This window comes from Sus scrofa, chromosome 1, assembly GCF_000003025.6.
Source record: "Sus scrofa isolate TJ Tabasco breed Duroc chromosome 1, Sscrofa11.1, whole genome shotgun sequence".
Taxonomy (NCBI): Eukaryota; Metazoa; Chordata; class Mammalia; order Artiodactyla; family Suidae; genus Sus; species Sus scrofa.
Window position 1 is genome coordinate 179,446,809 of NC_010443.5, and position 12,982 is coordinate 179,459,790.

Genomic DNA, 12,982 nt, shown 5'->3' on the forward strand with positions numbered 1-12,982 from the left:
AAGACTCTTGGGGACAGGGCCTAGTCTTCAAGGCCCTGCACCATCCAAAACCATCTCAAGTCAACTATTTGTGCACTTCTACACATTAATTAATTGGATATTTGCAATGCTTCAGTAAGGTAAATATAATTATTATGCTTATTTTATACAGAAGTTTATTGTCTTCTAGAGTGATTCACATTTCATTGGCATTTTATTTACGAAAACAGATATCCAATGTACGTGTTTAAAGGTAAGAGTTTGGGAGTTCCTGGTGGCTCAGTGGGTTAAGTATCCAGTGTTGTCACTGCTGTGGCTCTGGTTATTGCTGTGGTTTGGGTTCCATCCCTGGCCTGGGAAAGGATGGAAGGAAGGCAGGAAGGAGCCTCAAAAATTGTGCCTCCCTACTCCTCTATCTCCATCTCTCTCCATTTCTGCCTCTTTTTCCCTCACCTCCTGCAAGGGGTTACCTTCAGTCATACCCAAAGGCAGAGTGATTATATGACCTGATAATTCCAGGCAGGCCTAAGGATTCTTCCTGGCTCAGGCATCCACATGCCACATGTCCCAACTAAGCCTCAAAACCTGGCACCCTGTGCAATTATAACAAGGCAGAAGCTATACACCTAAGGGTCAGCTTCTCTCAAGAAGTTTTATAGACATTCTTTCATTTTTCCACACCAGCATTGCACTGAGAGAGAGAGGTAGGAAATAAACAGAATCCTGCAGTTGGCCTGGGAACTCCCCAGGTATGGCTAAGCATCTGAAGTGAAGGCGGCCTAATTATGGCCATGCCCTAATTTAACTTGTGGGGTCTGTGCCAACTCCAGTAGTTATTGCCAGAATTAAATTTCAGTACACTAGTTGGTATCAGAATACTTTCCAGTTATTATTTATTACTTTTATAAGCTCTTTTTTCACTGCTTAATTGGTATATTTTTGCATTTGTGAAAATTACTTGAGTATCTTGTGGGGCAATGGAACACACCATAATTTTTTTTCTAATAAAACTAACAAAAATTTTTTTTCATATAACAGCTTTTAACCTAATGGCAGTGTTTTCAGGAACAAATTAAAGTCATTAACAAGGGATAAGCTTATTTAGAAAACCTTTAATGAAGGACCCAAATGAGAAGCAGTCATCATCATGATTTGCTCCTTCGGTAATAAAGGAGCTAGGATACTTGGGAATCAGATAATGAAGACTCCTGACCATGGAGAAGACTTTAAAGCAAATTGTGTTTAAGGAGATTACCTACCCCAGATGTTCCAAATATGAATTTGTTTTCACGAGCCCTTTCCTTTTGTGACTAACTGAATACATCATCTACGCTAGATGTCCACACTAAATCTTCATGAATGGTAACAGGAGTTAATTAGCATCAAAGGAAAAATAGGAGTTCACATTGTGGCTCAGAGGGTTAAGAACCAGACATAGGTTCCATGAGGATGCAGGTTCAATCCCTAGCTTCGCTCAGAGAGTTAAGGATTGGGTGTTACCATAAGCTGAGTTCTAGGTCACAGACGCTGCTGGGATCTGGTGCTGTTGTGGCTATGGCAGAGGCTGGCAGCTGCAGCTCAGATTTGACCCCTAGCCTGGGAACTTCCATATGCTGCAAGTGCTGCTTTAAAAAAAAAAAAAAAAAAAAAAAAAAGATGCACAAGTGTCATCATAAAATGGGATTTGTGGGTATATGAAGAGAGCACAAGGTTGGCGTTCCCTGGTGGCTCAGTGGGTTAAGGATCCCACGTTGTTACTGCCATGGCTCACGTTATTTCCATGGCCTGGGCTCAGTTCCTAGCCCCAGAGCTTCTACATGCTCCTGGCATGGCCCACCCCACTCCCAAAAAAAGGGAGAAAGCACAAGGTAAACCAGACTCAGTCTATGAAATTCAACTAACTAGATTGCCAAGAAACAGGTTCCATTTCTTATTTTATGTTTTTATTGATTTGCCTGTGCTGCCATGAATGTTTATCACTCTCAGCTAGTCCTTTATTATGTAATCTTTTTATTATTTAGGAAATAAAACAAAACCTCCTTTAGCATTAACATAATGGGATATTATTCTTTATGGGCAACTGCTAACAATTTTAGTAACCTACATATCTTTGGTTCCCTGGGTAAAAGCTTATTGATTTTCCTAGCTCCTGCTGTTAATTCTTGATATTTGGCAGTGGAGGCTCAGCTAGTCTACACAGGGGAGCTGTTTACACGATCAGCATAATTATTATTGGGTTGTATAATGTGCATGAGGCTACTGGTACTTACACTCTTATAACTTTATTAAGCAAAGCAGTTCTTTCCTTTCACTGCCACAACATCTAAAATGACAAACATACCTACAGTGAACCTGTTCTAAAACCTGGATTATATCCAGTAAGAAGATACCCTGAATATGGACCTATCCTAAAATGTGTTCAAAGAGAGACTAACTACATGCTGCATTACCGGCCCTGGAACCACTCATATATAAGCAGAAAGAAGACAGGACTGCTCTTAACACTAGCCTCCTTTTCCCATTCCTTCCTAGGTACTTTTTTAACCCTTTCATTTGGGTCTCAGCAACTCTGGTCCCAGTCCTTGTCAATAGAAATTCACTCTTTCTTTTCGTGAAGGCTGTTATGTCTTAAGGTTATCTGAATTAGTAAAGGTTTTACAATAATACAGCTGAGCAATGAGGTGAATTGACCAAGGACATCAAAGCACTGGTCAGGAGGAGTCACCCCCAGGGCAATGGGAGGGCCCGAAAAAAGGGTTACCCCCAAACTGGATTCGCCTCTTGGTGGGCGTCAAGCCAAAAGACACGAACGACTGAGCCAAAGTGCAAGAGAAGGAAGGATTATTCAGTGAGTAAGGAGAACACGAGGATTTTTTCCAAACCAGTGTCTCCCCAAACAGCAAAACTGGCTAAGTCTTAAGCTATGGGTACATGCATATTCATAAAGGGGCTTGGATGGTAGGCAGAATCAAAGCTTTAGTTGAAGTCACAAGGATCAGAAAAGGTCAGCAGCAGCATCCCTTAGATTCCAGTTGACTCTGATGGTTTAGTGCCTGAAGGGGGATTTAAATCCTGTAAAACATCTCAAGAGAGTGCTTTAGGCTAGTCTTTACCACCAGAAATAGAACTGGGAGTCTTTTGTTTTTGTTTTTGGCCACCCCCGAGGCATGCAGAAGTTCCCAGGCCAGGGATTGAACAACCTGAGCCACAGCTATGACAACCCAGATCCTTAACTGGCTGAGCCACCAGGGAGCTCTAGAACTGGGAGTTTTTACAACTAATCTTTGCTATTGTTACTTCTCCTGTGCTTTTATTCTCCTTAAGATCATTATTGCTGAGACCTGTTCAAGGACAAGCATTGTGGCCAGGCTTAGATCACAAAGTGGCTTAGGCCAAAAATGGCTTCTCTTACGTCAAGAAAGCCATGCCTGGTTCTTTCTCTGGGAACCCCCTTACCCTATCTGCTTATGAAATGAGTCCAGCAAAGTAATCACTGGCATACATCTCAAGGTGAAGGGAATGTTGGTCATTTTTACCACAGCTTCCTGAAATGTATCCTTTGACTCTTGGGATGGGGTCCAGTCAAGAACCACACCAGCCACTTCCAGAGCCAGAGATGTTTTAGCCCTGCCCCAAGATCAGTGGTTCTGTAACTATTCATATGGAGGGTTGGTATGAAGGGGAAAGGGGGCACTGGGCTCTATAGGCCTTCAAATTATCTGTCAGGATATTCAGAATTTGTTTATAAGACTCAAAAGGTCAAGTCTGGAATCAGTTCAAGGAAGTGGTCACCACCGACAAACATAACAGGTTGAATTTAACAAAAGGATCTTCAGTGAACAAAGCCAGTCCCCCTTCTTTGAATTATCTTCTCATTAACCAAATGACTTTAAATTGAGACATTATACAAAGATAATTAGCCCATCTTGATTATGCTTGTCACTTCCAACCTCAACTCTTTAAAGCTCTGATAGACAGAGGACACTGGAACTAGCACAGCCAATAATTTAATCTTTGGCCCCTATATGGCTTAGATTCCTACACACATATATACTCAGTGATAACAAACTGAGTCTTTAATTTTCTAGACTAACCCTTGACGAACACCTTAGTAGCTGAGTCTTCTTTTTGTTCCCCTTTTTCAATTTTTGTGGACATTAAGAAAACTCAAACACCCTGTTTTACCCATCTTGGTCATACAGCTAGATGAACTTTGCCTACACAAAAACCCAATTCTCTAAGGCATCAATTACCATTTTCATCCCCCAGTGAGGCACTTTATTTGCATGTATTATTAACATCCCTAGAAAGAAAATCCAAAGATTTTCCCTCCCGTATGTTTTCGTCTTGCTTCTTCATGGTCCATGATGCCAACTGAGGTTGTCAGTACAATGAAACCAAACTGACTGGACAAGACCAGGTTATTGTTCTAGATCTTTGAGTTGCATATCAAATTTGGGGCTGATCAGTACAGCCTACACTAATTTAGCCTTCCTGTGAGGGCCACACCAATTTTCCCAGCTCTGTGATCATCAATGATTTCAAATTGCCAGTGTAAGCATGTTTCATCATCACAGTCAGAAACCAGACAATGACTTTGGAGCACGGCCTATGAAGAACTTCGTGTTTGCCTCTCTTTGCAGCATCAGCCAGGACATTCATGTGCACCATTACGGTGGCACAGAAAGTTGGCAGAAAGAGAATTAAGGCACCAATTATTAAAGACAGTTTTCAGTAAGAGCTATGTTCCAGGCATAGGGTATGCAAAGCAGTCTGATTTCAAATTCTCAGAGGCATTCGCCATGTAGATAGCAGTTGGAGGCCAGAGTCTTTCTGCAATGGTAAAAGAGGGCCCATAACAAGAGAAGAAGCACTAATGCCCAACCAAATTATAGTCATTACCAAATCTGCTCATTCATTCATTATATTTTTACTGCCTGCCTACCCTATGATACATGCTGTGTCAGGCACTGTCAGGATATAGATGGAGTGGAATTCCAAGAACACCAAAGATGGCTCTTAAATTATGCCCTACAAGGAACAACTGAAATAATCAAGGATAGTGTGAAATAGGAAGATTGTGGAAGAACACAAGAGTCCTCATGCTTAAAGTAACCTTTTTGATTCTTGCAGAAAAAAAAATTAGATTTGTTTTGTATAGGACCACATAGAATTAGCATGAATGGGTGGAAAGCAGTGGAAGGAAATTCTAGCAAGAAAGAACCATGAGAGCAATCTAAAAATAGAATGCGGTGTTCTACGTGGAGAGGAGCAGAAGCCTAATTAGCAATATTGGTACTTGGGACACTATACGCTCTGTCACTAGATACCCCATCCCTAAACAAATCTTAATCTGACCACCCTCAAAGCAAATCACCTATAATTATATTACCCAAAGGCAATCACTGATAACATACTATGTTTCTTTCTGCTTTTTTTCTGTGCATTTTTTAACAGTAAAATTGTACCATATATAAAAATTTCCACTTTTTACTGAAAGTTATTTCTCTGGGCTATTTTCTAGACTACCAAGATTTACCAGTTTTCTCTAATTGTTGGAAATTTACAAGTTTAATGTTAAGAGCAAGAGTTCTCAAGACATGCTACCTGGTAGTTTGAATCTCACTGTGCTATCTTGAAAAACTTCTTTGTGCCTCAGTTGTCTCATTTGTAAAGGGGGGGTTATACCTCATAGAGTTGTGGCCGTAAAGGAGCTATAAATAAAGCACTGTAAGCAGTGCCTGGCATATAGAAAGCACTCAAAACTTCACAAAAGCCTAAGTCTGTGGAGACCCCCACCTGTCTCACACCTGTTCTTTAGGGTCACCCCCCCGCCCCCTGCCCCAGAACTTGGACTCAGAACCACCCCACACTGGTGCTTCTGGAGCCCTGGGCACAAGGTGGAGAACAGCATCGGCCACCTGGGATGCCCTGGTCAGGCTCCTCCCAGTGCTCTGTGCGCCATCTCACTTGGCTGTGTGCCACCCTGGTACCACCCTGGTTCATGGAGGCCACAGAGGTGCCTGGCCCACACCCCGTATCCTCCCCTCCCAACCCCACACACACCCATATCCAGGCCCAAGTCTTCCTCTGTGCTTGTTCACAAGGACCCTGGCCCTCCAGGGGTCCTGACTGGCCAGGGATGGGGTCTGCTCTATAGCCTGATACCCAGAGTTGAGTCTCCAGATACCTGGTCTCCCTCCCAGAAACCATTGCTCTCATGGTTCTTTCTTATTTTTCTGATTAAAGAAAGCAGAAAGTGCTGTGCCTTTTTTTAAAAGAAGTCTATGGAAAAAAACTGTGAAACACTTCAAAATGGACCACAAAAATTACTGGGTGTTTTTCACAGAACTTAAGAGCTTTGTCTAGCACAATCTTGGGGTGAAGAACCCTAAACCTTTGTGTTTGAACTATTTTATAACTCTGCATATTGTGCGTACGTGATACTTGTCCACAGACATGCAAATTGTTTGGATAACTCATCTCCCTCCCCTCACTGAAAAGGCCAGTTTTACACTTATTTATAAATTAATCTCAAAATCATTGATTCACCTATTAAGCATGATGCTTTGAATTCTCCTTTAAACTGGTAGACAAATCTTACTGGCTTTACCAATGAGTTAAATAAAGTCCTTAATAATAAAAGCCCCCCAAAAAAATCAAAAACAAAAAACCCTTAACAAACCCCATTTAGCCCTAACTCAGGTGACCCAAACCTAGTATTATAATCTCCGTGCTCCAAGGTTGTTTTAAATGTTCTACATGATCTATCCTATTTTGCTATCAGCCATTACTGAGATTTCACTGGGAATTTAATTTTACTCGACAGTTGAGGACCAGAGTTTCTGTCATGGCTCAGGGGAAAGAATCTGACTAGTATCCACGAGGACACAGGACTCCTAACTTTGCTCAGGGGTTAAAGATCAGGCATTGCTGTGAGCTGTGATGTCGGTTACAGACAGGGCTCAGACCTGGCATTGCTGTGGCTGTAGAGGCGGGGAACCTCCAAAATAAATAAATAGAGGACCTACTATTATTATGTAAGGTATCATGCTACTTGCTGTGGTAAATGTTCCTATCCCACCCCACCCATCCATCCCTTGCCTCTGCACTCCCTTCCCACTCCTCAAACATGCAGAATTTTTTAAAGTAAAAATATTAAATCAAAAATAAAAATAGTAGTGCTTGCAATCATATGATTATCTTTGAGAACAAGACGTACAGCCTCTAACCCTAAGTGTTTTATTAAGAATATTAACATTGAAGTCAGATTTGAGTTTCAGTCCAGTTTTAATCCCTTTCTTACTTGGGAAGACTTTGCAGAAACTGCTTAATCTCTAAATTTCAATTTCCTCAAAATTCTAAGACTTGAAAAAAAAAAAGGCATTTAGCATGTCTGGCACATACATTTTAAAATATAATTATCCAATCCCTAATATAAAAGATACAGAAAACCACTTGACCATACCAACCTTCCTCCCCACCACAGGGTCAGGATTGGATAGGCAATGTTCCCCTTCAGACATCCCCTCAACAAAGAATACAGGTTTTAAAGGAGCAATCACCTAGGACTATCCCAATAGAGCAATGTCCATCTCTTCCCCCAAATTCTCATAACCAAATTAAACACACGGCACAAAGACACCTGTGTAAATCAATTATGTATATGCCTCCCCCATCTTCACCTAAGAAACTTACCTCTGCTCAGCTGGCAGTTTCTCACCCACTCAATCTGCAACATCACAGAAATTTTTTCCTACCTCAACCTTTTTTCCCAATATTCTATCCACCTCATTCTGTTCACCCTAAATACACTTCCCCAGCAACACTATTATTTTATTAAAAAAAATTTCATGGTCATACTACTGAGACTCAGAGTTAGTAGAGGTGGATTTACCATGATGTTCTTAAAAACCTAAACTTCAGTGTCCCTAACCTCCATGAGCTCCTTTTAAGGCTTTAAGAGGTACACTAGCAATGTGTTTAACTGTTTAAAATTTCACAGCTAATTTAACCACCATCAGTTAAGACGCTTTTTTCCACTTCAGCTTCCATTGGCACTTTCCCTCCTGTTGGATGACACTGTAGCAATCGATCTTGATACTGATATTCCATTCACACTAAAACACTCATAATTAGTATTTTTAAATGTTTATTTTATATACAAAGCACTAACATTGTTTCTGCATAAGGTGGATGTCCTGGATGACCCATTCAAGGAAGCTTAGTCCAACTGGAAAAAAAAAAAAAAAAGGCAGACAGAAAAATGAATTAATTCAAAATGCTTTTAAACGTTTTATTCTCAGAAAAATGGCTCACTATAGAATGAGTTTAACCTGAAAATCTGACCCACCCAAAATATCAACATCTAAAGATTTACTAAACACCTACTTCAAGTTGCTCCACACATCTGTTATATTTTAGTCAGTGAATTTCATTATTGATATTCCCCCTTCTATGCTCAAAGAAATTACCCACTAGAAAAACACTGCTACATAAGATGGTCATTAAGTAACTAATCACATGGGTAATATCTTGGTACTCAATGTGTGCCAGACACTATTCTAGGAGCCATTCATAACTCATTTAATCCTAACATCTGAGAAATGGGTCACAAACTTAGTGGACTTGAAGCCACTCTCTCATCTGTGTTATGCTACTGACAAGTTATTTAAACTTCCACACTGTAACACAAAACATGTACTTGTTAAGCATTTCGTCCAAGCCAAAAGTTTAAGCTCAAGATATTTTGCCTCTGTCACATAAGTGTCACATGAACAATTATTACCCACAGTAATTCACCAAAATAAGAACACTTTTTTGGCTGCACTCTCGGCATGTGAAGTTTCTAACCAGGGATCAAACTTATGTCACAGCAGTGACACCACCAGATATCTTTAAGCAACTGAGCCACCAGGCAACTCCCAAGCACATATAGAGAAGCAGGTTCTACTTAATTACTGAGGCCTAACTATGAATCAAAAGGCCAGAGATGCAGCTCAAAGACCCAATAAGAAATGTTTTCACCTCTGAGCTTCATATATACATTAATTTTTGCAACAATACTGCCATTTAGCTTCCACAGGTAAAACCTTTGCTTCAAGACACGTGACCCAAGTCATTATGACTACCTGCCTGAATCCTCAAAAAACATACATGGCCCCAAACCTCAAGCTCATTCCCCTACATGACGCTAACTCGTAACTCAACATTTCAAGACAGTGGTCAACTCATGTACTTTGCTTAAAAATAGCTAGATAGGATTAGAGATCTAATGTTGAATTTTAGCATGGTTTCATAAAAGTAAATAGTTTTATACACACTTTACACGGCACCTCGAACTGGCGAAAATGGTAAAATGGGATTACAAAGACTTCTTTTAAGGCCTTCACTGCATCCCCGCCATTCTATTCACATGGCTGCCACAAACCCTGAACAGTGTCATCCTCTACCAAGAACAGCGCTGCTAACTAAACGCAGAAAACGTCATTGGCCGAAAGCCCACACCAAGGAACTACCCCTTGTTGGCCTCTCCCAGAAATAGGAGCATGCGGCCCGCGGACGCATACCTTGATGAAGCCAATATCCTTCGCGTACTGGCGGAAGCACTGGCGGCACATATTGAGGCCGTATTTCCGGATCAGACCGTGCCGGTTTGAGCAGACTCGGCTGCAAATAGAAAAAATTAACGCAAGTCGCAGAAAGTAAACAATTCGGCACTCAGAGAGCCACCACCCACACTGCTGGTCACCAAAGACCCATGAGAGGCCTGTAATGGCGGCAATCAAGCTCCGATTCCGTCTCCCCCCACGCGCAAACCTGCGGGGCTCCGCCATTCTATTTCAAGCAGCGTCGCGCCCCAGAGGAACCCTTCCCTGAAGCGACATTCTGTTTCTCACCAAGAGCGAGAACCCTGACCGAATTTTCTTGGATGGCTCCAGTAGAGCTGCTGGTGACCCATCTTGCTCTCTCGGCTGCAACGAGGCAAAAGGACAGACTTAGCGCACGCATGCGCTCTTCAAAATTTTGGACACAGTTTACCCAGAAGGCAGTGCGGACCAGTGACGCGTGCGCAGTGTGGCCACGCTGTTCCTCGGGGGTGGGAGTGAAGAGGAAGCATGGAAATAGTCTGGGCGGGCCCTGCTGATGACGTCACCACACCGCAGCCTCTAGTTTTGTCTTGCGCCTTCTGCCACCGCCGGGCGCGGTGGCGCGCGCCTGTAGTCCCAGCTACTCGGGAGGCTGAGGCTGGAGGATCGCTTGAGCCCAGGAGTTCTGGGCTGCAGTGCGCTATGCCGATCGGGTGTCCGCACTAAGTTCGGCATCAATATGGTGACCCTCCGGGAGCGGGGGACCACCAGGTTGCCTAAGGAGGGGTGAACCGGCCCAGGTCGGAAACGGAGCAGGTCAAAACTCCCGTGCTGATCAGTAGTGGGATCGCGCCTGTGAATAGCCACTGTACTCCAGCCTGGGCAACATAGCGAGACCCCGTCTCTTTTGGAATAAATTTTTCTTTTGAACCCTCAAATAATTGATCTCAGTATTCTGCTATTTTCCTCTTCAGAATCCTTCACATTTTTTTAAATTAAAGTCTTAAACTCGTAAAGGAAAAAGGACGTTTGCCTCAACTCTACACTGACCCCTACTGGGATAAAATAGCAAAAAAACTTAAAATCAACTGTAATAACTAGGAGTCAACGGTAGGAGTTCCTGTTTTTAAACAGAATACGTTTTCAAACTTATTTTTAATTGACACACACCATTCCAGAAAAATGACATGAGACTTAGGATGTTTAATATTTCAGTGTAGTTAGTTAAGTTTAAAGTTAAGAAACAAGTAAATATCCAATGTATGTTGCTTTGACCAAATGATCTGGTAACAAAATAACTAGCAAGAATCACACGCCTTCTAATAATCTGCCGAAAAAGTCTCTAAAATCCACGTGGTCATTTATAATGTCTGTAAATAAACGAAAAATTAAGTATGAATCTAAAATAAGAGCTTTAACTAGAAATATAAAATGTACCACAGGGTGCAAAATATAGGAAACTTTTATGCATGAATTCTTACATTAGAACTGAAACACTACACCTCTTAAAGGTACGTTATTTCAGGATTATGAAATTCCCCATCCAAATTGGGAACTTTTTTACATAATGAAGGAATCAAGTCAGAGACTGAAAAACCAGATATGGCTTGATCCTGCTCTCAAAACAAATGTAGTGAGGAAAATAGTATTATTACCTGAACCCTTCCTTTCATTTTGTCTCTCTCTCTCTCTCTCTTTTTTTTTAAGAGCCCTTTCTTCCAGATTCAACTTCTGCCACTCAGTGACACGTATACAACTAAATAAGCAATTCGTTCTGGATTTTTCGTTTTGTTTTTTTGTTTCTTAGGACATTTTATATTAAATGACAGATGTACTAATAGACTACAAGAGGAGAAAGAAAGAGATTAATTCCAGCACGAGCTTCACTTGAGGGGTCTTTGAAATACACTATATGTGAAGAGTGGGGTTTACACATGATGGAGGGAAGAAATAGTGAGAGGAAGAATTTGAGGTCAAGAATGGAGTTGGAAAAAGCTTGGGGAGGGTGAACAACTTTGAGTTAACTAGAGAGGAGTCCAAAAGGCTTAGTGATAAGATTGAAAGGGGATTTTAACTTAAAGCCCAGCTGTAGAGGGTCTAATTGTCAAGCTTCTACAGTTTACCTGGAATCTTTCATTGATGGGTAGTTTCCAAAACCCATGTGTCTTTCAAAAGCTAATCTCACATTTGCCTTCTCGGATCTTTCCTGCTTGGTGGTCTCTGTAATTTTTAAAATATTACAATGATTCTGAGATCAATCTCATAAATATTTTCAATACTCTTTAATATATAATCCTTTGAGCCTAAAGAAGTGAACTCATTCAAAAGTGGGGGAAAAAACACCCACAAACAAAAATCAATTAGTTACACTTGAATAATAACAATCTCTTAAACTATCTTGATATTCAAGTTGCTCATAATTTTTATTCCAGTCACAGTTAAAATAACATAGCACCATCCCTCTCCACTGATGGAATTATCGATTTCTTTTTCAATAAGAAAGCTGAAAATATAGCTTTAAAAGTCCATTTTAACCCAGTGTTTACAAAGAGCTTTCAGCTTAATCCTATACTCTTCTTACAGGTTCTTATTACTCTTTTGTATTTGGCTTTTAAATACTTATTTTAGAACATTTTCCCCAATTATAATACATACTGAGTCTTTCCTTCTTTCCTTCCTTCCTTTTTCTTTAATACAATGAAGTACAAAGAAGAAAAAATGTACCATGATATTCTAGTCCACATAAGCCCTATTAATATTTCCTTTTGGAAAAAAATACTTACAAGATTGAAACAGTCTAACAGCACAGAGTATATACATTATTTTTTAAATTTAAGCACATCTGAATGATCTGCATGTTAAGACACCATTATTCAAGATATCACCTATTTTGTTCCTTAAATTAGTCTCAAAATCATTGTGATTCTACATCCGGAATTTTTCCATTTAAAGATCTACATCTCTCTTGAGCTAGCTTCAATGTTAGAACCTTTATATATGTATAAATAAATATATATATATATCCATTTCAACATATTTATATTTTAGGATTCTGTGGTGAAGAGACATCTTTGGAAATTTAATTTGGCAGCAGGGTGGATAGTGGATTGTTGTACTAGCCTCATAACTGATAGTGCTACCTATAGGCTTGTTCTGCCTCCAAATTAATCTCTTCACTGACCACAGTAGCCTTTCTTAAACTGACCTAAATTTTATCTCCTGCTTGAAAATTTTCAATGGTATTCCAGAACTTTAATATTAAAAGGATCTGATTTAGAAAAAAAAAATGCTTTCATCATCTGGCTGCTTTATACTCTTCTAATGTTCGAATTTAACATTTATTCCATTTTGAATAATTATTTGTTTACTCACCTCTCCTAAACAAAGTAAACTCTTTTTTTTTTTTTTTTTTT

The 12,982-nt window shown here is 40.3% G+C and overlaps 1 protein-coding gene, 1 non-coding gene and 1 pseudogene across 3 annotated transcripts; 1 reads left to right on the plus strand and 2 right to left on the minus strand.

Moving 5' to 3' along the window:
• On the minus strand, positions 3,676 to 5,599 carry LOC110262099 (annotated as a pseudogene).
• On the minus strand, positions 8,115 to 10,039 carry RPS29 (ribosomal protein S29). 2 transcript variants are annotated; one of them, XM_021101317.1, is made up of 3 exons: positions 9,879 to 10,039; positions 9,549 to 9,648; positions 8,115 to 8,212 (listed from the first exon to the last, which is right to left on the minus strand). In XM_021101317.1, exons 1-3 carry the CDS (start codon positions 9,938 to 9,940, stop codon positions 8,204 to 8,206), a joined length of 171 nt encoding a protein of 56 aa, XP_020956976.1. In that variant the 5' UTR covers positions 9,941 to 10,039; the 3' UTR covers positions 8,115 to 8,203. The 2 variants fall into 2 exon arrangements, with proteins under 2 accessions (XP_020956976.1, XP_020956971.1); XM_021101312.1 differs by having other exon boundaries at positions 8,115 to 9,648.
• LOC102723301 (RNA, 7SL, cytoplasmic 1) lies at positions 10,192 to 10,473 on the plus strand. The gene has a single exon (NR_110378.1).

Bases quoted from the DNA above. Each gene is read 5' to 3' on its own strand.
- RPS29 (XM_021101312.1), bottom strand. From the start codon at position 9,940: ATGGGTCACCAGCAGCTCTACTGGAGCCATCCAAGAAAATTCGGTCAG. The intron at 9,649-9,878 runs GTGAGAAACAGA...TTCTATTTGCAG, and splicing joins GGTCAGGGTTCTCGCTCTTG to CCGAGTCTGCTCAAACCGGC.